General features: G+C 41.1%; 1 protein-coding gene across 1 annotated transcript in view; it reads left to right on the top strand.

The window, feature by feature from the left end:
* The window catches only part of LOC122811072 (diacylglycerol kinase zeta-like), a 3,109,428-nt gene that overhangs the window by 1,605,510 nt on the left and 1,477,295 nt on the right, over positions 1-26,623 (top strand). The window contains exons 13-14 of the mRNA XM_044082630.1: positions 11,265-11,325; positions 24,908-25,021. Of these exons, the coding sequence (XP_043938565.1) occupies positions 11,265-11,325; positions 24,908-25,021 (175 nt within the window). The remainder of the gene's footprint in view (positions 1-11,264; positions 11,326-24,907; positions 25,022-26,623) is intronic.

The raw sequence follows: 26,623 nt of genomic DNA, 5'->3' as shown, positions 1-26,623 counted from the left end.
GTGCCTCTCTACACATCACTCATCAGACCCATCATAGAGTACAATGCCCCATTTGGGATGTACCTTACAAGAACCTGCAGCAGCTGAAAAGACCACAAAAGTACCTCACCAAGAGGATCACTGGCCTCAAACAGATGCCCTATGCAGCTCGACTGAAGAAATTCCAGCCATACTCGGTTGCATACCGCCTACTCAGAGGTGATCTCTGCCTGACATACAAGACCATGTCCAACCCAGAATTGATGGACATGCTCCACCTAAAGAAAACCATATCCTTTCGAGCCACACGCTCTAGGGATCTAAACCTCACCACAGCAGTAAATAGGATGTGCTGGAGGGATAGATTCCTGTCCCAGAGACTTCCCATGTTCTGGAACGAGATTCCAATCTGCATTAGGCAGAGCTCCTCGCTAACCCTCTTCAAGAGAAACCTTGACAAGTGGATGGGGAACAGAAAGTTTACCCCTAGGATCACTTCAGTGGCTCTGCTGGACAGAGGCACAGGGAACTAATGTAAGGGGGCGGCGAAAGCAAACACATTCCAGCTAGGCTTATAAATGTATTTGGGCAGATAGCCTAGTACCTACCTATGAACCTATGGTGGCTGTACGCCACTCATGTAACATTAGGTTGTCCCTTTCTCCCCCCCCAACCTTTAGCTACAGTGACCATGGACGTTTCCCAGATAGGGTGGGAGGCATTATCTGGGAAAGACAGTTCAAGGCACTTGGCAGGACCACAAGGCCCATTTCCATATCAGTGTTCTAGCGATGAGAGCAATGCCTTTAGCATTGCAAGCATTCCAGGACTTACTTCCACTAGGAACTATTGCATTACAGACAGACAACATGTCACTTGTATGGTACATAAACAAGGAGGAACCAAATCTTACCCCCTTTGTCGAGAGGCCCTGAGAGTATGGCACTGGGCAACCTCCTCCCAATGCTTTCTGATAGCAATGCACATCCCGGGGAAATCCAACGTGATTGCCGACAAACTCAGCAGAGCGATTTTGATGCCTCACAAGTGGTCCCTAAAACAGGAAGTGACGGAAGAGATATTCTGCAAGTGGGGCCAGCCTTGCTGTGATCTTTTCACAACGTCCATGAATACCAAATGCAAAAGCTACTTTGCCCTGATCCCCCCTCCAGAGGACTCGCCAAGAGATGCACTTATTCACGATTGGCCCTCATTCTCCTCTATGCCTTTCCTCCCTTTCCCTTAATTCCAAAGGTTCTTCAGAAAGCCAGTCACTTGGGAAGGAACTTAATACTTGTTGCCCCTTACTGGCATTGTCAAATCTGGTTTCCCTTCCTGTGGCCTCATCTCCAGGAGGAGCCGTGGATTCTGGACCCAGTTCAGGACCTGCTGACACATGCATTAGGTACGCTCCATCCCTGCTTCCAAACCCTCAAGTTGACAGCTTGACTGCTCCGATTCCAACAATAGCCAGGCTCCCTAACCTTTCTATATCAGTAAAGCATATTTCAATCTCATCCCATAAAGCATCAACAAGAAGGTTGTATAAAAACAAAAGGAAAAAACTCTCTTCATGGTTCCTGAATATTCAGATTGACCCCTTCTCTGCATCAGTAGCTTCTATTCTTGAATTATTGGCAAAACATTTTAATGAAGGGGCAGCTGCAGGTATTATTCTGGTCCAGCTAGCTGCCATCTCTAATTTTGATTTGGGAGAATCAGGTCCTAACGTCATGCCCCACAGGCTTTGCAAAGCCTTTCTGAAAGGTACTGTTTTATTAAGACCACCAATTAAAGTCCCTCCACTGCCATGGGAATTAAATTTTATTTTGTCGTGTTTGATCCTTCCCCCTTTTGAGCCAACATCATCCTGCATCCTCAAGTATCTTACTTGGAAAACGGTTTTCTTGATAGCTGTTACCTCTGCAAGAAAAGTCTCAGAGCTGCAAGGACTGTCCATAAACCACCCCTACATGCTTTTCCACAAAGATAGAGTATCACTATGAATTAACCCATCCTTTTCACCCAAAGTATATTCAGAATTTAACCTGAATCAGTCTATAGAATTACCTGTTTTTTCCCTAATTATGGCAACAAAGCAGAATATATGCTGCACCAACTGGATGTACATAGGTAGTTACATTTCTACTTACATAGAACAAGGGATTTCAGAAAATAAGACCTGTTATTTGTATCCTTTTCAGACTCAAAAAAGGGTGCTCCTGTGTCAAAAGTCACACTTTCAAAAGTGGCTATTGGATTGTGTTACCATCATTTACCAATCAAAAAACAAAAAACTCTCTCATTAAGTGAAAGGTCATTCTACAAGAGACATTACAACCTTGTCTGCCTTTAGAGCAAGATTACCTATTGACACCATTTGTGCTGCTGCAACTTGGGCAAGGCCTCATACCTTTATCACTCATTACAAAGTGGATTTGTACTCCAGGAACAGGGCCTCCTTTAATTCCACTGTTCTGAAAAATATTCTCCCTTGAACCATCCAAGAAAGATGGTGCTAGGGACGCTGTCCCGACCAGTAAAGAATGAAGGCGAGATAGGACAACATCATATGAAGAAGTAATGTACTCACCATAATGTTCCATGTGTGTTGTCCATCTCACCTTCATTCTTACATCCCATCGTCCTGCCTCCCAGCCTTTTGCTCCTGGAGGACCGAGCTGGTAAAAATTGACTATTATGTCCTTGACCTTCTACATTGCTCTATCACTTATTCAGTGACCTTTAATTAGCTTTATGTGCAGAAAAGATCTGGGGAACTTTCCAAGAGCATCATGAGATAGGGTTCAGCCATGAGCTAGTGAAAGACCACGAGCTTTGTATTTGCCCGAGTAGGAACAGAGGAGCAGTTCCGAAACCAACCAGTAAAGAATGAAGCTGAGATGGACAAACACACATGGAATGTTATGATGAGTACATACCTTTTTTTTTATATCTAAAGTATTGTGTTCAGCTAAAAAACTTAATGTTTTAAAACTGTCATTGCCTTTCTAAGGGAGATGATGTGTTTTAGTCAGGTTTTGTGTACATGTCTTTTAGGGCAAGATAATTGTCGGTCTGTCAGTGGTCTACTTATACTCAGAAGTACTTATTTTCTGCATTACCATTTACCAAGCCATCCAAACTCAACTATTCATTTTTTTAACCGCCTTTATCACCTGAGACACAAGAAAACACAGATTAATAGAAATGGAAACAAACCATATGAACATTATTTCATTTAATTACATTATGCATTATATACATTTTTTCTTTCTTTATGATTAGCGTCAGTCCACTATTGTATAAATTACTAATTTCCTGTCTTCTCATAAACCTCACTCCGCCTCCTGATTGTTATTTTGTGTGCTGTGATGTCCCCACACTGGGCCAATAATCAAGGAGCCTGAATCCTTACCACTGACACTGGAGAGGGAAGTGCACTTGGAATACAAATGGATGCACTCAGTATTTCCAGATGTAGATATCTCTGCATCAAGCACAATTTCCCTTAACAGCACAAACTCAGCCTGGGGTCTGGGTGTCTCTGTCTGCCTCTCCCCAGGTCCCCAGTAAGGCTCCCTACTGGCATTGTGAAACCAGTCCTTCGCATCCCTGCCCCAAGTAGCTGACACACACACACACACACACACACACACACACACACACACACACACACACACACACACACACACACACACACACACACACACACACACACACACACACACACACACACACAGTTGGCACAGATTACCCACTCTGTAAGCTGTAAGGTAGATTCAGTGCTACCAGTGAGTTACTGTAAGGCTCGTAAATGGGTACCCAGGTATGTTAAGTGAAGTTAATATTATTTGCAAATGGTAATGTTGACCAAACAGCAAGGCTTTCAGGACCGGCCAGAGGTTTCACCAAATAAATACGTGCAAGTACTCTCAAAGCTTAATTTTTTTCTAAAAAGGACCAGCCACAATGAAAAGTTTAAATATTTAATAGTAAATAATAAAAAAAATAGAAAATACCAAATATATATTTACTGCGAACCACAGAGTTCAAATCACAGGAAATAATGAAAATAACACTGATGGACAGACTCATACGAATGATGAAAAACAACTCCAAACTAAGCTTCACTATATTCCTGACTGAATCTAGGAAAGTTACTATTCCCTAATAGCTTACTTGATAGAGCAAGGCATAATGAAATATGTGAACAGTCTTCCCAGTCAGGTTCCCCAAAACAGAATATTCAATACTCCAAGATTACCCCTTGTAAAATATAATATTCAAGATGGCTTGCAGAATGACCTTAACTGGTCACCTGGCTGTAGGTTAGGAAAGTATCCCCCTTTGAAGCCGAGACGTGAATTTAACATAGGTGGCTACAATATACCTCTAAATGTGTATGGCACTGCCTGGCATTTTCCCCTCTTTTTACTGCGCTAATGAACAAGGGCTTTTTCCAGACTCACCGTCTCCAGTCCCATTCAGCACTGTGGGGTGCCATTTTAATGTTTAACAACTCATTTATATTTCCCTTATTTTTAAGTAAGCTAGCTGGTTAACCTCTGCTGTCCCAATATTCTCTATTAAAACATACACATTCAATTCAGTTGCAGTAATGCATGTAATGTCCTTTTTTCCACCAAGGTGCACTGTTGATACATTTTAACAGAATCAAAGCTCACAAATGTATTTTCACCACAAACATCTTTACAAAGCAGTTTGATATACAAATGACATATAATTTTTTACAAAATTCCAGCTAGCTGTGCTGGCACAAGTCATACATCCACTGCCCTACTTCTCTTGGCATGGCTGGCAGTACTTCTCATCATCACACGTGCATTGTTCCCACAATTTTTATTTATTTCAATGTAATTTGCTCCTTCCCTTTTCTAAAGATTCCAGTTCCAGTTCTTTTTTTTTTTAACATTTTTAATATTGAATACTGCAAATACAGTCACTTTAGACTTTGATATGCATTTTCTTACAATTGTTTTTTGGAAGCCAACAGTATTAAACATAACAAGGCCTTACTATGTCTATGCAATACAGATTCAGCTGTCAGATTTTGAGGATTTCTCTGTGGTTACCAATGGACCATCCAAAAATCTCTGCACTTTTACCTTCCTCTGTCAGCAAGAACAGGTAACTTGTCTGGGAGTCTTGCTGGCTCCTCTTTTGCCTTAGCCTCTGATGGATGACTCTTCTTTGCTGCTTGTTGTTTTTTAGACCACTCATATGTGCCCCCAGTCCCCCTGTTGTAGCATATGCACCCACCAAAGACCAGGGATAGCCATGCCCTCTGTGGCTGTCGGGATGCCCTTTGTGGACAACGAAGAACCACTTTTGTCAGTCTCAGGGAAAAGGGCAGTTGAAGGTTCTTCAAATGGCTTGGATAAGGAATGTGTATCAGGAATTAATATTCCTTCTACGAGATGGTCATTTTCCAAGGAGATTCCCAAGAAAAGGAATACAATGAGAAAACTTTCCATTCCCTTGTTTCTGTGTCTATGTACAGAGTTGATTCACTGGTATTTGCTAAGGAGTTCAGTCATACTTTTCATTGCCTTATTGTTTTCATCTCTTTCTGACTGGGATTTTCAGTCAGAAGAGCAGGCCTTCCAGGGAGATCTGAGCATTCTGATTCTGGGGAAAGTATGTTTTCATATTTTGCTTTTGAAGATTTATCTTTTTTTAATCTTTATCTAGGATGAAAGTGTTTTATCTGATGTTAATCTTTGTTTATTCCTTACTGGTGGGTTATCGGTTCCATCCTCATACCAAAACTCTCAAGCCAAGATCCTACCCAGAATTCTCTGCTCCCTGTTACCTCAGATCTCGTTTGCCGCATTGCTGTACAGCCGTGTCAAGCCACTCTCTCAGCTAAGTGAACAATTTTTTGAAAGTTTCTATATTGTTAGTTTTTAAAAAGTTTTCAGTCACTTACTATCTTTATGCTCCTACCCTATTGTAACTTTAAGACTCTCTCCCTATGGCTTTTCTTCCCTTTATTACCCTTTTTTTACTTTTGAGGTAATTCTTTTTTACCATCATTGGTAATCCTGCTTTTCTCCCTCTTCTTACCCTTCTGGGTAGCTTTCTTAACTTCTTGGTACTGCCGTTCTTCTCCATATCATTATGTCAGACAAGAAAAGTAGTGTTGGTTTCAAACAATGTATGGACTGCGGCCATAAGTTACCGCTTTCTGATGGCCATGATTTATGTGTCTGTTGCTTGAATGTCTCCCACCTTTCAGTGAATCCCCCACGTGGGATTTGTAGAAATATTTCGACCAGGACTGTCAGTGAAAGGAAGAACAAGTTAATCCTGAAAAATCTCCTTAAAACTCCTTTCTGTGAGGCTATCTTTGGGTCAGAGGGCTCACCCCCACCTGCTAAACCCCATAAGAAGCAATATTCTTCTTCCTCCTCAAGGTCGCTCACTTCATCTCCCTGTGGAGATCGCAAGGAGTCGACTCACAAAAAAGTAAAGATTACAAGCCCGGCGCTGTGATCTGTGGCCCTTTCGGCCCCAGCCTCAGCACCGCCCCAGTTGATTCTTGCTCCAGCTATGTCCTCTTTATTGCCACTGGAGTTCCCGGTGCAGACCCTTACAGCTTCGACAGTTTCGTTGCAGCCTTTATTGGCACCATCTCTGGAGGTACAGTCTCCTTCAGCACCATTGGTGCAAACTCCTTTGGCCCCGAGTTTGATGATACTGTCCTCTACGGTGCAGACACCTTAGGCACCGACATGCTCTTCGGTGCAGTCCTTTTTGACACCACCATTATCGGTGCAGATATCTTCCTCGACGGCACCGTACTCATCGGTGCAGACATTTACCACACCACCCTTTATGGTGCAGACACCTTCAACTTCTATGGCGCTGCCTTCATCGGCGCAGATAACCTCGACACCATTCTTCTCAGTACAGACACCCTCGGCTCCGGGCTCTGCACCACACGAACTAGCAAGAACTAAATATTCTCCTTCCTTGGATCCGTTTGTTGGAAGCCAATATAGCCCTTTTCTAGAAAGGCCAGAATCGCCTTCAGGTTTCTCTATGAGGTCGACCAGGAGCCTCTCAGAACAAGATGTGTTGTGGCTTGTCAAACAGTTGCTTGTGGCCAGGGGTCTCTCTCAACCATCTAAAGCTACGTTCCCTCTTCCAGGTGACCGTATTTCTCCACAGACTCCAACGTACACTCCTCCTTCGACTTCCATGGAAGCATCGAAGCCTCTTCTTCTGACCCCAGTAGTGGACTCACTTTGGAGCCGGAGTCGTCCTTGTGGCCCTCGGTGCACTGGGCATTGGGCTGTTCTCAGGCTAGTGGCTGTGCCGTGGGGGAGGGCATTCTTGGTTCCACACCAATTTTTTCTACAGCACCTTCCAGGAATCCTCCTTCTCTCATGCTTCACAGCCCTCTTGAGACTACTGGTTTGGGAGTCAGCTCGTCGGAGTGGGGTGTGACCCCGGTTCCGAGGTTCTTGTGCTCGGTTCCGGGCTCCCATCCCTCTTCAGGCGGTCCAGCCTTCCAGGCCATGGAGAGGGTGCTTGCCTCTGATGGCAAACCCTCCATGTTGGAGTCCCCACCGCCTCTGTGCCGCAACTGTCGCAAGCCACAACCACCGGATACTGGGCACAAGAGCCTCAGGTTTCTCCCCCTCAAGAGACCCCCTCGTTGCAATCTTCCCCAGAGCTCCACACTGAGGAAGTCCCTCGCAAGGTTTCATGCAAGAGGAAGCACATGGACTCCAGTGAGGAATCTTTGACCGAAGATATGGACTTTGATGATGGGGAAGGGTCCCCACGGTCACCCTCTGATGAGGTGTCCTTTGGTGACATCCGTGAGATCCTAAGACAGAGGGGTGAGTGGAAATCCTCCAACCCTTCCTCAGAGGAATCTGTATTCCTGCATGCCTTTTGTGTCCAGCCCCCTACCTCCTGGTTTACCCCGCTGGCCAATGAGCTTGTCCAGCTCATCATCCAGCATGCATGGAAGGCTTCTGACACCCTGTAAGCTATACCATGGAGGCCTGACAAGATCTTATCTCCCCCAGCTGAGCATCCCCATTGGTCAAAAGATCTTCCACTAGATTCCATGGTGGTGGCGGCTGCAACCAAAAAAGACTTGGCAGAAGAGATCCAGACTGTCCATCCACCCAACAAGGTGTCCCCGGCGATAGACAGACTCGGGAAGCATGTGTTTGCTTAATTGACCTTCGCCATAAGGTCCTTGAACTACTTAGTACACTTTACAAGGCTCCAGAGGGACCTTATCAACCAACTCTCTGAAACCTTGGCAGGAGCTGTTTCTGATGAGGTCCAATTAGTTAGTTGTAATATGGTCCTAAACACAAAATTAGATAACATTTTCATAAACTTCTGCAAATAGCCTTGTACTGCACTTGGATGATTCATTATCACTGTTTTTGTAGTAGAAAGTCTCATAAATGGATATATTTCATAGGTTCATAGGTAGGTACTAGGCTGTCGGCCCTGGGGCCTATACAAGCCCAGCCAAAACGATACCCTGGCTTTGCCACCCAAGAAAATTATTTTCCTGTGCCACTGTCGAGCAGAGCCACAGAGGTGATCCCCGGGGTGAGTTTCCTATTTCCCATCCAATCATCAAAATTTTTCTTGAAGAGTGCTAATGAGGAGCTTTGTTTGATACAGATAGGTAGTTTATTCCAGAGTATGGGAAGTCTCTGGGACAGGAATCTATCCCTCTGGCATGTTTGAGTTTGATTTATCTAAGGGTATGTTCATATTTAGAAACTTAGCTTTATATATTCTTTTCATTTGTTGGTATTGTACCGTCCAAATAATGAATTCCCAGATCTATAATGGGGAGTTGTAGTTTAAGGCTCATAGCACTAAACAGATTCAGAGACCTTGTTGTTCGTATCATACTGTGTTGATCAAAAGAAGTGTAGCCAATCTTCCAAAGCAACTGCATCTAACATTAAAATTCCATTTCAGAAGTCAGCAGCATACTCTTACAGCACAGACTGTGCACATTTCACAACCAGGAGGTAAAAGATCTGAAATGAAATGGCTGAATACTACAGCTAAGGCTTGTTTTAAACTCTTCATAAGGAATTGGCTATGCACTAACAGATCAGAAAGGTATCATAGATTTTAATCAGCATAAAGTGTGTGCATTGACTTACAGGTGTACTCAGTAACCTTAATATCTTGTGTCAGAACAAAGCAGAATCAGCCTTGGTATCCGTAAGCCAACCAAATCTGTGGTCCACCACATGATGTAGGTGCCCAGCATCAAAGCACACTGCAAACTGCAGTTAAGCAGTACGCCATTGAAAAATACTGATGCAATAAAAGCAAGTATAAACTCTAATTTAATCCAGCATAAGCATGCATTAAATCCTTGTAGTTCATAAGAGTTTCAAAAAAGCAGAGATGCATCATGTGACATACAGGGATAAGTAGAATCCAGAAGGTTAATGAAAACCCGAAAAATAAGCTTTTTACTTTTCAGAGAAACCAACTGACAAATATACTAATGTATGAATATATATATGTGTGTATATATATATATATATATATATATATATATATATATATATGGGTCTACTTCTATTCGCTGACAGCCCATTTCACTGAAACCCATTTGGTCGACAGCTCATTTCATTGACAAACATTCTAGGTGGGGGGCTGCGCCCCCCCCCCCCACACACCCCCAATGTGGGGGTCTGTGCCCCCCACACCCCCCCCAACTATATATAACAACTCCACAGTCGCACAACAGTGGGGAGGGGGGCAAATCCCAGGTTTTTGCCTTGAATACTTTTGTCAATTAAATGAGCTGTCGACCAAATGGGTTTCAGTGAAATGGGCTGTCAGCGAATAGAAGTAGACCCATATATATATATATATATATATATATATATATATATATATATATATATCTGACTGCTTGCATAGGTATCATAAACAAGGAGACATTCTTATGTTCGTGATATGCATATGATCTTTATGGAGCTATGGCTATAAATGCTTATTTATGAATATAAAAGTGTCCTTGTTCACATATTTGGTTTGCAACATAGTAAATATTCATGCTAGTTTATATTGTCAAGTTTTACTTTATCACCTCCATGTAAAATTAATAAAACTTTTCCTATGACAGCCATGCTGTTAACATACTTTCAGAACCATTATTTTTTGGCCATGCTATAGTAGCTTGTCATTGTTCATACTCTTTGCTATTTGTTTGCCTACCATTGACCACCAAGTTTTTATTGCATTGCTAACATGCTGGTCACTAGTACCTTTGCAAAACAAGTATGTATTTTATTTATTACTTGGATTCTGTTCCCAGATTGTCTCTGTACTTGTATTCTGTTCCCAGATTGTCTCTGTAAAAGATCATTGCAGCAGTGGAATTTGTGATTAATACACCTCTTGCTGAATGTGTTTGTTTGTGTGTATATACATTGTGTGTGTGTGTGTGTGTGTGTGTGTGTGTGTGTGTGTGTGTGTGTGTGTGTATATGTATATATATATATATATATATATATATATATATATATATATAATGTGTGTGTGTGTGTGTATATATTTATATATATGTGTGTGTGTGTGGGGGGGGTCCCCTTCACATGGTCAACATTTCATAAAGTCAAAGACCATATGGTCGAGACCATATGATCGACTTTTGAAATGTCAACCATGGGGAACGGGCATCTCCATACAGTGCGGAATGGAAAGATTTCCATCTTGCGCACTATAGTGCAATCTCGCAGTATTTAAGTTCTGCGGGATGTGGGGGCGTGGAGCCCCTCACGGGGGGGGGGGTGCATGGGGGCTTGCCCCCCTGCTAGCAATGTGGAGGTAAGTGATTGTTGTGTTTTTTTTGGGGGTGGGGGTTTTACATGGTCAACGCTTCAAAAGTCGATCATATGATCTTGGCCATATGGTCTTTGACTTTATGAAATGTCGACCATGTAAAGTAGACTCATATATGTATGTGAGTGTGTGTGTGTGTGTGTGTGTGTGTGTGTATATATATATATATATATATATATATGTAATACGATTTATATGTGTGTGTGTACGCATGTATATACAGAGTTTGTTTTTATTGTCTATATTTATATTGAGAAGCAGTTTTTTTTTTTTTTTTTACATATGTACAGATAAAGGAAATACATGCCTGTGTGTTTGTGTATATCAAATTACATATATGCCCTTTATCGACTGAAATGTTATGACATCTGATTTTATTTCATGATTTCTGTCTGTCTCCTTAGCTTGGAAATTTATCGTAAGGTACCCAATGTAAGGATTTTAGCCTGTGGGGGTGATGGCACAGTAAGTATACAAATTTGACAGCACTCTTCTGAATTTACAATTAATATTGTCTCCTGGCAAATGATGATGTTCATTTTTCTCTTCTAGTTATAACCATGTTTTACGTATGCAAATTGCTCCTAATGAACGTTCTTATAGTCTGCCTGCCTGCAGTGTCTTTTATTTGCATGTAAGGAAACAATGTGACAGTATTTTCTGATGCTTGATGATAAAAGATAGCCACAATATGATTATCTGGAGTATAAAGAAGAATGTGTGCATATCTGGGGTAAATTAGAGTTTGCTTCCTTACAGAAAATGCTTCCATAAAAATATAATTATTTAAGCTTTTATTATAGACAGATTGTTACTACTTAATATCATACTGGAATTACACCTCTTTAGAAGATGCATATTTTAGGGAAACAGTCTGAACACAAAAGAAACTGAAGCTATTTTTATTTATTTATTTTTTATTTATCATTTGTTGACCGGGAAAGTCCGACTAGGTTCCACAGAGCCTGTTTTCAGCAGAGGCCCGGGGAGAAATGCTCCAGATGCATGTCTTTGGAATGTGGGAGGAAACCGGAGTACCCGGAGGAAACCCATGCGAACACAGGGAGAACATGCAAACTCCACACAGAAGGCACCCCAGCCGAGAATCGAACTGGTGAACCTCTTGCTGTGAGGTGACAATGTTAACCGCTGCACCACTGCGCCGCCCTATTCCTTTATGACACTTTATAAAATAATGTACGACACAGTAGTTTTTAGTATTCATAATAATTATTATTGTTTTATAGCGTACATGTTGTGGTTTTTGTTCCATTATACTCTTAACAGCTTGCAGACTTTCATAAACAGTAACAAATTCCTCTTTCTTGAGGTGGCAAATAGAATACCCTCAAATTCATAAATATACTCTGTTGTTATTAAAGTGGGGAACTTTAGCTGTCATTGAAGTTGATGCTGTTAAGCCTTTAGAGTACTCGTACAGAAGAAAAAAACACTACGAATTGTGAAGTGGCAGTCAGAAAATCAGGATTTATATATTCTTTGGCATCATGGAATTTAACTAATTGCATGTTAGCATTCATCACAAAATCACTAATTTGAAGGTTACTGCCAAGATTTTTAATGGGTAATCCATGGTGGTGCAGCGGTAGCGTTGTTGCCTCACAGCAAGTGGTTCTCCCATTTGATTCTCAACTAGTGTGCGGGGAGTGCCTTCTGTGTGGAGTTTGCATGTCCTCCCCGAGAGTCGAGTGGCATTCTGAAAGACATGCGTGAATGGGTGTGCCTTCATTGAAGGTTGGGCGTCGAGCTGGCAACTCGGCACCATGAAAATCTACTGCCAATCATTAGCGGACCAGAGTTCCGCTGTGGTGACCCCTAACCGGGAAAAGCCGAAAGACAACAACATCTGCCAAAATTTTTAATGTTGAAGGAGTACAGTGCTAACGGTGAACATACTTCTGTCCACAGTTATGTGACAGTTGGGGTGGGAGAATGGCCTAATGGTTAAGGTGTTTACCTTACAGACACAAGGTGCAGAGTTTGATTCTCACATGGGGTAACTGGCTAGGCTTAAAATGGCCTGAAAGAGCAGGTAGCCTAGTACTAACTATGAACCTATGAACCTATAAGGGAGATGTGGAAACTGCCAGGAGTTGCTGATGCAGAAACTTTGATATTTGTACTAAATCTTCCCAAAGAACAGTCTCCTTGTAGGTCACAGGCAAGTCATTTTGTGGTGGTTTCTCCATGCTTGGAGCCAGTGTTAGCATCCAATAAGTCTCCACACTGGTTGCAGGAGGAATTTCTTTGAAACTAAACTTGATCCACCTCCCTTCTAGACCACCTTCAGCTTCCTGATCCTTTAGGTTCTTTAGAAGTGCTTTGGATGTAGAGCTGGACCATAGGATGATGAGATATTTCAACATCAAGGGGTGGAATGGACAGGCCCATCATTCACTGTCTTCGTTACTTCCCTGCTCTATGTCTCAGAAACAGTGGTGTTGAAGTCGGTGCTCATCCCAGAACCTGTATCATCAATGAGGGCTAGAGTTTCTGCCTTAATTCAGGAGGTTCTAATTATTTCCCATTTGACTCTGAGATTTTGGACCTAGTTGAAGCTCAACTCTGAGGCCTCAACAGTGAGCACTTCGCACCATGTGTGGAGCTATCTAGCGAAACCCCATTTTCTGTGTTAGAGACTTTGCCCTTTGAGACGTTAGTGCCAGTCCCTTCCTGAGGGTCGTCCTGTCTGTCCATTTTGGAGTTACCTCTTTCAGTGAGGGACATCCTTCTATGGGAGGGTTGGTCTCCACACAAGGGTCAGGTTCTTTGGATTCATTGGAAAATGAAATGGCTTTTAAGGTTATGGGAAGGATGATAGTGTCCCCTAGATAACTTCTGAACCTCAGGCTCCTCTGGTGTCACCTTTGACCCTGGACACTCTTTCAGTTACTCCTCAACCCACTCTTACATCCACTCTATGCCTCAAATCCTTAGAGAACGTTGCTCACCCATTGTTTGATATTTCAATAAAGAGGATATGTAAGGGGAGGCACATTGACTCCCCTTTGGAGCCTGCCACATCAGACTTAAACTTGGATGATAAAGAGGGATCACTACATTCCCAACTAGAAGATGTTACCATTGGTGAAGCATTGGAACTTTTGTGTCAGAGGGGTACGTTTTTTTTTGGAGGTTATATCTCGACATCCTCTAATTCCTGGGTAGTTCTTCTGGCAGACCAGCTTATTGACTTAGCTACCCAGAGGGCATGACTGGAACCCATTTCCTCAAACCATTTCATAGGAAACCAGATAAAGTTATTAGATCTCTCATACACAGGCAGCACTAGGTGATAGGTTCCTTGGTAGATTCCATCATTGTGTCAGCCACCACCAAAAAGGGTTGACAGAGCACACAGCCAATGTTCATCCACCCAACAAGGAGGCTTAGTCTATGGACATGTTAGGGAAGTGGGCATGTACTTCAGGCATCTTTGCTGTCAAGGTCTTGAACTACACCACAAATCTGAACAAATTTCAGCAGGACCTTACCAGGCAGGCAGTGGAATCTTTGAAAAAGCCACCAAAGATGGATCTTTGGAAGCAAATGGAGACCACTTGAATGCCATGTATACTATTTCTAACCTTTTCAGGCAGCCGATACACAATGCAACCAATGGAGTGTTTAAATCAGAGAGAACAGGGATCACAACAAGATGCCTTTTCTGGCGCCACTTATGTGAATTTATTAATAACTTCAAGGTGTCCTTTCCCTGTGCCTCTTATAACAGATCCTCTCTATTTAGTCATATTGTTGAAGACCACATGTAGAAGTGTGAGCCAGATGGCAAGACACTTTCTGCCACTGGAATTAGATATGAGATCCCCCAAAGATCTTACAGTTGGAACCAAACAGGGCCCAAGTCACTGTGGCTCTAAATGTACGTCTTATGACTCCACTTCAGACAGGTTTGGCTATGACAGGAGACGCCCATTTAATGGACACAGACCCAGAAATCATGGAGGTCTGCAGAACCAGGGATGTCACAGGCCATTTCCTGACCAGCAGCTGACACATCCCTGAATAGCAGCTTTACTGCTCCTCTGTGGAGGTAGTCAGGGGATCATCTCTCTTTCTCTCTCTGTTTCTCTGATTCCCAGAGTGAATAGCCATTACACAAGATTCATGTGTGAGAGAGGTAATATCCAGAAGTTACTCGCTTCCCTTTTTCCTACATCACCTTCCAAATCTCTCCACCACTACTGGGCATGTTGCCCCTCAATTTAAAAGTGTCTGAGAATGAAGTTTCATCCTTACTTAAGAAATAGGTTCTGAAAAAAAGCAAGAACCCTAGGGTGATCTTGGGCCTGCATCAGTTGAACAGATATGTAAGAAAGATCTGGTAGTTACTGACTTTTATCATCATTTCAGGACACCAATGACTGTCTTATGTGTTTGTACATTTTTTTCTTTGTAATTAATTTTATAAAAAGGAAATGGCTGATTTTACTGATATAAGTGCAATGATGCCTTCTGTTTTACTTAATGAAAATATTTTATTCTTTATTGAATATAATTGAGAAGTTTTGGATTACTTGCAACAAATTAATATTTACCAATTGCTAGTATTTCTAGCTTTATATATGCAAGAGATTTTCCACTGTTTTGTGCATTGGCTACTTTAATGTTGACATGGCCCTATTTTGAGTATGATTCTTTGACAACTTTAAGGGCACTTAGTTTAGCTATTGCACTGAGATGACGTGTGTCTAAGAACAATGCCAGTGTCTGCAGATGTTATACAGCATTAAAGACCCATTATTCCTCCATTTGTCAACTTTTCTGGAAGGATGCCCAGGGTATGACAAAAAAGTTATGGGATAAGTAGGGAAAATTATCTGGGACAGAAATTTTCTCCTTCTCCACACTTCTCAAGAGACCAAGATTGTAGAAAGTATTTACAGTGCAGGAGAACAATTCTTCTACATGCATTAATGAAACTTTAAAACAAAGGAATTTTAGACAGTTAAAAAAGTGACATAATAGATGAAGATAATCCCAAGAATTCATACAGCACCCCACTGCTGCAGCAGAAGGGCCTTTATGCCACACACACATACAGATTTGTCATCAAACATTACATAAAAAATGCAGATTTTCATGAATAAACTAAGACAGTAAAATCTGCCTTTAAATCCACCATGTACAAAATGAAAAGCCAAGAAAACAACTGAAAGCATAGTATAACCCATGGACCCCTCCCCATTGTACAGTATTGTTGTAATAAATAAACCTCCACCCCCCCCCCCAATTTACTTTGGTACAGTTGTCTTCCTTTGCTCAGTGTTTTGCTTAACCCTTAAGTTCTTCTCACTAGCATCCTGAGCACTCCAGCTCCTAGTGTAAGTTCTTGCATTGTTGTATCCTATGGCATTCTTTCACCATTCCTCTTCCCATTTTCATGCTTTCCTTGTTTGATTTTTGATCCAACCTCCCAGAAAAGAGAGAGAGTCGTAAATTTCTTTGTAATTTTCCAGCCTTTGTTTTCACCTCCCAGTCTTATTTATTTATTTATTGCAGTTGGTTTACCAGGATAGTCCATTGGGCCATAAAGAACCCGTTTTCAATGGAGTCCTGGGGAGAAAAGCTCCACAAAGAAAATGTACATTCAACATTTGACAGAGAAAATGTAGGTACAGAGAGTTAATAATACAATGTAGACAGGATACAAGTGAAAACTTATCAAATATACAGTAGCAGTCATAACAGTTAATACATTGAGAAGAAAAATACTAGTAGCAAACAAAACTTCCAATTTCTTGGCACCCGTTTCATAAAAAATATTTTTTCCACTCTTGAATGGTATCTCCCCATTATTGATAAAAGGCCCTATTTCCGCAATGTTTTGTTTTGTGAGTCAAAGTCAGATTAGCCAAAATGAGGAAAGTCCTCATTACTGACTAATTTGCATGTCTGTGAATCACAGTTGACAACTGTAAAGTGCAGATCAACACTTCCTGTAGTAATTAGTAATGGTGGCTACATCTTATTAACACAGGCACCCCTCCCTCGCAGTCACTCTCCCTCACACACACAAGCACACTGTAAAACACACACACATCACATACCCCTTACCTGTGCTTGTTGTCAGAACATCCAAAATGTCTCCTTTTCTACCTTGCTAATTCACTGATGATTAGAGTTAATCACTAATGCCAGACATTTGAGTTTTAATATTCATATCTTTCTTTAAATGCACGCTAGGGCAGTCACTGTTATCTTACGAGGTTGAGAGGTGTGCCTAATATTTTCTGTCCCTCTCACCTAAACATCATCAAGTGATGCAAGCATTGCATAATGCCTAAGATTCTCAATATATATTAAAAAAAATGGTGAACTAACTTATTAGCGCACTGGGCTAATAGTTGGGTATCTTAAGTCAGTGTTTGAATGTCTTTTCCCCACTCCATAATTTTATTTATTTATTTTAAAAAGCAGTCTCTGGTGTTTAGTGGTGGTGCAGAGGACTAATATTCTCTGTGGCAGGTGGAAGGGTGCAGGGCTTGAAGTCTGTTTAGTTCCTTTTATGGCATGCTACTTTTCCCAGGTGTCTAGTGATTTCTACACATATTTTTAAAAATGTGCATTCAGGGCATGCCATATTGAGTTTCTCTTGTGTTTACAGTTTCCCCTATCACCGATCCCTGTTCTGTTTACACACCCATATGACACTTACTTAAGAGTTATTCCTGATGCATAGTGGGTTTCCACCCCCTATCTCTGATCCCTGTACTGTTTAACTACCACTCGGGCATGAGTAAAAGTTTTTCCAGGTTTTTGTTGGTTCTCCACACATTTTGTTAAAAATGTGCCTCCAAGGCTTGGCATATTGAGTATCCCCTGCATCTAGTGCTCCCACACCCCCTGATACATGCGTGAGTGTGTGTGAATGTGTGTCTACCTGGAAGATAGAGGTAGGGAGTTAGAGGGTGTGTTAGGCAGGTGGCTCTGGCGCTTACTTAAAGAGATAACCCTGGTGGCTAGTGGTTCCTCCCACCCCACCCTCAGTACCTGTACTGTTTAACTGCCACTTAGGCATGAGCAAGAGGTTTCCATGGTGACTAGTACCCCCCCTCCAATATGCTGCTTAGTACCTAATATGGAGTTTTTCCTGGTATCTACAGGTTTCCCCCACTCAATGTTACACACTCTACTTGTTAGTTTAAAGGAGTGCAGAACTATGACAGCCACCTCAGCCCTCACACACACACAAACAGTACCCTTGGCACTCAGTCACACTCATAGACACACACCCATGCACACATATGCCTGCCTTACTCACCCCCTAACTCCCTACCTCTGTCTTCCAGATAGACACACATTCACACACACACGTACAAGTGTAGCCCCTCACATACACTCATGCACACATCTTGTAAACCAGCCTTACCACTAAAATCCCCTGCACTTACCTCTAACACAATGGATGAATACTGCCTTGTGGTTGTGTTCACTACCACAAGGTGCAGGGAGTAGCTCTTCCAAACTATATGGATGAGCAACACTTTGAATCACTTGGTGCATAGATACCTACCTTTAGGCAGCTGGGGTTACATACAGCACATAGCTAATTAGCATATGACTCTCTCATGGAATGCTTCATTAGAAAATCCAGCACAGCCATTGTGACAGCAGCAGCATCATGATGGTGCATGTCTTTGTGCAAAAGCACCATTATGGGTCTGTCTCTGAATTCCAAATGGTTACCTCAAGGTGTGCACATCATTTACACTTCTCAGTAACCTTTATGAATTTCGCCAAATATCTTCTTCACTACTTTCTTCTAAGAGGTCTGCAGCAGATAAAGGTTTATAGTTCAGGGGATGGTAGGGTATATTGACAATAGTGCTTCTCCCTTAGTATATGTTTTCATATATGTGTATAAGTCTACTTGTTTGTGTTGTTCAGCCCTAAGTTATACTTGAACGCATCCAACAAGACATTTCAGAACAGATGAGCATTATTAGATGAAAACAAGTCTGCAAGTGTTCCTTTTTCCATCGTTACATAGTAGAGTGAGTTTGCCTACCTCAGAATTGTACTTAATTCCTTCAGTATACTACCAGAACTCAGGAGATTAAGGCCTACATGTGGATTCAGAGATCTGTATTACTTAACCCTTAATGTTTATGGGTAATATTACTTTCACTTTACTTTCTTCAGATAATCTTGTGTCTGTTTATACAAACTCATTGCACTTGCGCGTGCGCGCAGACACACACACACACACACACACACACACACACACACACACACACACACACACAAATGTATCTGCTTGTTTGTGTATAAATATTTTTTTCTAATCATTTAGAGTTATTATGACCTTCCAAGACAACTTTGTCCATATCATTCATGTTTCCTGATGATATCTAATTTGATAGGTTTCTGCCTTACTTTGCTTATATTTGCTCTCAGTCAGCAATTTATTGTTCTAGAGCACATGGTTCACACCATAACTTCATAAACTGTCAACAAGGTCCATTTTTGTGGACCTGTAGTAGATTTATCTCTGCTTTCAATCCAGATAGTCATTTTGCATTTAAAGGCATTGCATTTGGGTTGCATATTCATTCATACTACACTGTGAAAGTATACCTTCTGTGCAAGTCTGCAGATATTTTCTCAAATTGCAGATTTCAGATGAGAATTGCAGTACAGAAGTGTTTTTGCTATCAACGCCTAAAGATCCAAGTGCTTAAAATTATTCTTTTGGCTGCCAAAAAATTATTGCCGGCATTAACCTAACATACTTTCTGCTTCCTAAGACATGATCATGGCATGAAACATTGTCATAACTTATGCCATTTTAACCTGGGAATGGTCTGTAGACAGGGCGGGGAAATCCACTGGCCTGCATCTCTGCCCTGAGCAGGGTAACATTTATTCTTTTATATATTTATTTACTTTATTAAATGGTATGGTAGGCTTATGCAAATTGAAAGTACATATAATGGGGATGGGTGGGGTTGTCCAAGGTCTTTGCCAGAGAACTGCTTAAAGCTTGAGAATCAGAAGAAAAATAGAATTCATATCTTCCAGGAAGTAAGTCTGTCAATAACATGGCCCTTCACTCCCAAAGTAGAATGTTCTTAGTTTTGACTAGCATGGCTTTCAGCTTGCAACTTCCCTTTACTCTGGAAGTTAATGGATGATTTAGAGGAAACCCATTCTCAAGCACCCATTTTGGATGGAAAGCATCTTGGTTTATAGGTGCTACCTGTCCTCTGGATGAATGACTAGAATATGCTTGCATCTAGCCTTATCCAATTAGCAATCCTTTTGTTCAGTTAGCCAAGGTTTGGTGATGGCTCTTTTTATTTATTTATTTATTTATTTTACATTTGTTGACCGGGCTAGTCTAGCTGGATTAATGTCCATTTTCAGTAGAGGCCCGGGGAGAAAAGCTCCACAGTAAGACATAATTTTACAAACATAGTTGTACAGAGGGTGTAATTAACAGACAGACTGTAGTACATAACATTTTCATAAAAGTCTAAAACTACTAGTAGCATCAACAGGAAAAAGTACATTAGATTCTTCTTTTAAACATCCATCCATCATAGTGGTATTGAGAATCCAAGATTAAAAGACAAGTAAAGAAACAGTAAGAGAATATCTTGTTATAGATAGCAGGAGAAAGGAAAAGGCATGGAACAAAAAAGGATTAGTCAGGGTTAGAACAAGGGCAGAGCCACTGGGAGTAAAGCCATGATTTTATATGCTTCTTGAAAGTAGGTAAAGAGGTAATAGACATAAGTTCACTTGGAAGTTTGTTCCAGATGGGTGCAGTACAGTTGGAGAACAGACTATCCCCAGCTTTGTTGTTGGATTTGTTGGAGGCAGCTAGTAGTTTGGTAGCAGAGCGTAGGGAAGAGATGTTTTTATATGGGGTAATAAGGGAACAGAGTATAGTGATATTAGTGGGCTGATGAAAGATTTTGTGGGTAATGGTCAGTTGCAGAAGTCGTATATGATTTTGCAATTCTAGCCAGCCTAGCTGTTTGAGATTAGAGCAATGGTGGGTACGAAATGAGGCTCCTGTTGCAAATCTGGCTATGTTATGGTAAGCTGTTGCTAGTTTGTTGAGGTTACTTTTAGTTAGGTTTGTATAGATTGGAGAGGCATAAAATAGGGTAGAGAGTAGGTGGGTTTGTGCTGAAGTACTTCTGGCTGAGGGAGTGAGGAAGGGTTTAAGTCTGTAGAGAGATCCAAGTTTTCTATTGATTGATTTGATAGTTAAGTTAATATGGGAATCAAAGTTGAGGTTGTGGTCTATTGTGACACCAAGAAGTTTGGTCGTAGGATCAGGGGATATTATGGTACCATTGTTAGAGGATATATTGAAGGAGAGAGAGGATGACTTATGTGATGGAGCGAATAGTAATAGTTTAGTCTTTTTTGGATTCAGTAAGAGGCAATATTGTTGGAACCAGTGAAAGCTTTTTGAGTGATATTTTGAAGGTCATTAATGGAAGAAGCTGAGCATATGAGTGTTGAATCATCAGCATGTTGAATACAGATTGATTGAGGAAGGGACTTATCTAGGTTGTTTATGAAAATAGAAAAGAGGAGAGGTCCAAGTATTGAGCCTTGTGGTACACCTATTTTGATAGGAAGAAGAGATGATAAGTGATTTTCCCATCGCACTGCTTGTTGTCTATTATTTAAGTAGGAGTTACTACTTGAGACCAAGGACTCCTCCACAGTTTTTCTCCAGTATTCATTAAGGTTCAGCTCAGGTTGAGTAGAGTCCTCAAGGTCTGTCAGTGCTAGAGCCAGAGGCTAAGAGCCTGAACAACATATATATTTTTTTAGTGCTTCCGATTGACGTTTGAAAATCAGTGGGAGCAGTCTTCGTTGATTAAGGAATGCATCCCTCAGGAACATGGCCTGAAGTCAGACCCGAGCTTGGTGCACAGCTTTCAAGTTTGTGCTCCACCTCTGACATGCACAGCTTTGAATACTGGTTTAAGGATGCTTCACATCTATTATGTACTGTTGTATGTTTGACCCTGACCACAACATTTTCTGAACCTGGGACTGTCAGAGTTTTTATCACTCTCAGTTTCTTAATTGAAATTGGAGGACCTAGACATTAAGTTCTGTTATGAAGGGCTCAGGTTCACAGTATGTTATTCCAGTTAACAGGCTATATATACTGACTGAGAAAGTTATTAAACAGTTATAATGTTATTGTGATGTCTTGTTCTTCTCCGGTTCGATCCTCGGCTGGGGTGCCATCTTTGTGGAGCCTGCATGTCTTCCCTGTGGTTGTGTGGATTTCCTCCAGGTACTCCGGTTTCCTCTCACATCCCAAAGACATGCTGTAGGTGGATTGGATACTCTAAATTGCCACTAGGCATGAATGGGTGCATGTGTGTGCCACTTGTGGCAACTCGACACCGTAAAATTCCACTGACAATCATGGGCAGACGTGATCTGCTGTGGAGATTCCTAACTGGGGAAAAGCCGAAAGAAGAAGAAGATTGTGATGTCTTGTTCTGTAAGTTGGTGTAACAGTAATAAATGGTAGATTGTAGAGACTGCTTTTGATAGATCTAGAAATATTGAGCTATGTTGTCTAGGAAGGTTAAAAATGCAGTTCCTGTACTGTACCCTGGACTAGAATTCATAAAGATTTTCCGTAGCAGAGCAAAGTTCTCTGCTCTTAGTTTGGCAGAGATGAGCTGTTCAGCAAATATGAGACTCAGAAATGTGCATAATTTGCATAATAATGAATTACATTAAATGTTCCTTAGAATCATTTTGATTCTCTGATCCTTGCAGTTGCAACAGTTGCTTATGGACATGCCATAGAAAATATTTTAACCACCCAGTGCTCTGTTTGTAACCAATAGCTGTGTTCTATTACTACATGCAAAAGTGTTGGCTGAACAGCACAGAGGGGTAAAGACCTGAACGCATCCTAGGGCACCTGGAATTCAGTAGCTGTGTTGGTGATGAAATAGTTGGCCTGGGAGTGACTGACTGCTTCATGTCATCACTTCAGTCCTGGTGAGAGGGAAGCTGCTTGTTCCACTATGCAGATGGCTTTTAGAATCTAGGTAATTGCACTATGAAGCTCTGTGTTAGTGTCTTGCATGAGTTGCTGCACAACACCTTCATTTGTCACTAGGATGATACGTAAGTGGTAGCATTCACAAAAAGAGCTGTATCATTAGGATGATGCATAAGTAGTAGCATTCACACGCAGAGCTGTATCACTAGGATGATACATAAGTGGTAGCATTCACAAACAGAGCTGTATCACTAGGATGATGCATAAGCGGTAGCTAGGGTGCCACATTTCCAAATGCCCAAAGTGGGACATTTGTGCTACAAACATCAGATTTTGCAGGGCAAAACATACCCACGGCCAGTACAAAGGACAGAACTTCAGTTTTTTGCCTGAATAAAAGTCTATTCTTGTAGCATTTTAGTTCCTTATTCTGTTTCTTATAACATTTAGGTGTTTCAGATACAGAATAACTGTTTTATGCAACTATGACATAAAATATAGAAAATAATTTTGTCCTAAAATCTCAGGACATTTGCCATTTTTTCACAATTTTTGCAGGACACAACTGCCCAAAGAGGGACTGTCCCTCGCAAAGTGGGACAGGTGGTAACCCTAGCAGTAGCATTCACACGCAGAGCTGTATCACTAGGATGATGCATAAGTAATAGCATGCACAAGCAGAGCTGTGCCACTAGGATAATGCAAAAGTGGTAGCATTCAAAAACAGAACTGTGTCACTAGGATAATGCAGAGGTGGTAGCATGCCCAAGCAGAGCTGCTCTGTGTGGAATTAGGGCCCTCTATGCCATACAGCCAGCTCTGTTGATCATACTTTGTACTTACAGTCAGGACTCAACTCTTGGAAAGTGCCATCAGTAACACAATTAATTAAAGAAAAAAAGAAAGAACTTGAAGGAATATAAAGAAAAGAACTGAAGTGAAAGGTAAAGCACGTATTTGTGCCTACTACTAAGGATCAGCCATTCCAATGTCCTTAATAAAGGAGCATAGTTATTAGTAAGGGTGAACAACACTTAAGCAGGCAGTTTAAATGTGAGGTTTAATGTCATTGCTTGAATCTCAGTCCCTCTAGCTTGAAATGTGCATTGTCCTGAACTAATGCTTATTTTGTTAAAAATTTTCATCATGTACTTACCGAGAAGAGAATTCATATTGATTCATTTATTTTTAAACACTTGATTTATTCTATTCAGGAAAGGGGATCCAGAAACCGTTCCCATTTGCAGCAGACAGAAAGCAAAGCATGAGTAATTGATGGAGTGAAAACTGAATGCATACATTTACCCACAGTTATATGCTAAAATTTGGAAAATCTGGTTACAGAATTTTAAAACTAAATCTGTAGATTTCTTCTAGATTTGTGTTGGTGTGTGACTTTCAGGTGAAGAAATGTAGACTGAATACCTTTGTATTTGGGCTGTATGCTCACAAATCTGGAGCCAGCTTCCCTCAGAATTATCTTCCCTTGCTTCTACTTCTCTTTTTAAAAAACATCTTGAAGAACATCTGAAAACTCATTGGCTTTGTCCATGCGCTAACTCAGACTGATATTTTCTTCACTTTTACTCTTACCCCTTTCCCTACTCCTGTAACCTATGTCTCCAAAACTAGTTACTACTCTTTCTTTGATTTATGAGAATAACATTTATTATGTCCCCTACCCGAGACTTGCTCTTACCTTCTACTGTGTTTTGTATAATTATTTAGTATCATTTTTACTAAAATTGTGATAGTTTAAAAATGTATTATTATAACTGCTTTTAGACTAATACTAGACTGTATTGTGATTCTTTATGTTTCTATGCTTTGTTAACTTTGTCACTGTTCATGTTTTGAGCTTTTCTCCCTGGGCCTCTACTGAAAATGGACATATATCCAGCTAGACTAGTCCGGTTAACAAATGTAAAATAAATAAATATTGCACCAAAGACATTTGTTTTGATTATACATGTTCTCAGTACAGTTTCTGTATCTTTGCAGGTGGGTTGGATCTTGTCTGTGTTGGACCAGCTGCAGCTGAAGCCTCAGCCACCTGTTGCAATACTACCTCTGGGAACAGGGAATGATTTGGCAAGGACACTAAACTGGGGAGGGGTAAGTGCCGGAAAACCAATAATGCATTGGATATACTTTGTTTGGGCTTTCACATAAACTTAAGGATTTTCATAATAAAATACAGACAACTCTGACTCTGTAGGAAACTAAAATAACACTTGCTTTACATATTAATGGAATACTATTTTATTTTATTGTTCCAAAAATACAATTCAGTTTCAAATGTTGAATGGTAAAGCCACCTTTTCAATGTCGGAGTGTGTTCTGTCTTCAAGAAGTGGATGCTTCATATGTTAATTGATTATACTACTGGACTCTGAGAAAGACACCAATGATACATAATTCTCTTTTGCAAGCTGGTTCTATTCCTATCTTACTTTTGACTATAGATGAGAACACTTTGCATAGTTTTGATCATTGTACATGTGAAGTAAAGAAAAAAAAGCTTGCATATCAGTTCATGTAATTTTGTCTGGCAAGCCAGGTGATGTAAACATAATCACAAACCCGAATTTCAAATGCCTTTTGGAGCCAAGATTCTAGAGTGTACAGTGAAAGTGATGGAAGTGATAGGTGGGTAGAAAAAATGACATTTGTCTTAAACCTGCCACTTTAAGCCATTTTTATTACAGTTCATATTAACTACAAATGCATTTGTCGTAGAAGTTGTTAATGTAACCAGTTTTGATTGTGGTGATTTATGCTAACATTTACTACTAAAGTAGCTTTAGGCAATTATAAGTTCATAGGTAGGTACTAGGCTATCTGCCCGAAGGCATTTATAAGCCTAGCCAGAATGTGTTGGCTTTTGCTGCCCCCTTAGATTAGTTCCCTGTGCCTCTGTCCAGTAGAGCCACTGAAGTGATCCCCAGGGTAAACTTTGTTTCTCATCCACTCGTCAAGGTTTTTTTGAAGAGTGTTAGTGAGGAGCTCTGCCTAATGTAGATTGGAATCTTGTTCCAAAGCATGGGAAGTCTCTGGGACAGGAATTTGTCCCTCCAGCACGTCCTATTTATTGTTGTGGTGAGGTTTAGATCCCTGGAGCGTGTGGCTTGAGGGGATAAGGTTTTCTTTAGGTGGAGCATGTCCATTAATTCTGGGTTGGACATGGCCTTGTATGTGAGGTAGAGATCACCTCTGAGTAGGCGGTATGCAACCGAGTACAGCTGGAGTTTCTTCAGTCAAGCTACATAGGGCATCTGTTTGAGGCCAGTGATCCTCTTGGTGAGGTACTTCTGTGGTCTTTCCAGCTACTGCAGGTGTCTTGTAAGGTACATCCCAAACAGGGTCTGATGAGTGATGAGTAGAGGGGCACAATGACCTCTTTTGATCTGGATGCGAACCCTTTTGTGATTAGGTGGCCCACGTAGAAGGATTTTCAAACCACTTTAGCAATGTGATTATCAAAGGTGAGATTACTATCTACTTGGGTCCCCAGATCCCTTATTATGTCTTCCGTATTTAGGGGACTACCACCTATGTGGTAGTTTGTGGGTACTGTTTTTCCAAAGGGGATGACTATGCACTTTTTGGCATTTAGCTTGAGGCCATGATTTTGACACCAGGTATCCGTCTCAGTGAGACCCTTTTGGAGGATGCCTGTGTCAGTCGGAGAGTCAATTATAGCCCCTAGTTTGCAGT

Source organism: Protopterus annectens, chromosome 9.part0 (assembly GCF_019279795.1).
Source record: "Protopterus annectens isolate FY-2018-M chromosome 9.part0, PAN1.0, whole genome shotgun sequence".
NCBI lineage: Eukaryota > Metazoa > Chordata > Ceratodontiformes > Protopteridae > Protopterus > Protopterus annectens.
The sequence above is the reverse complement of the archived record's forward strand: the minus strand, read 5'-3'. Positions and strand labels throughout refer to the sequence as shown.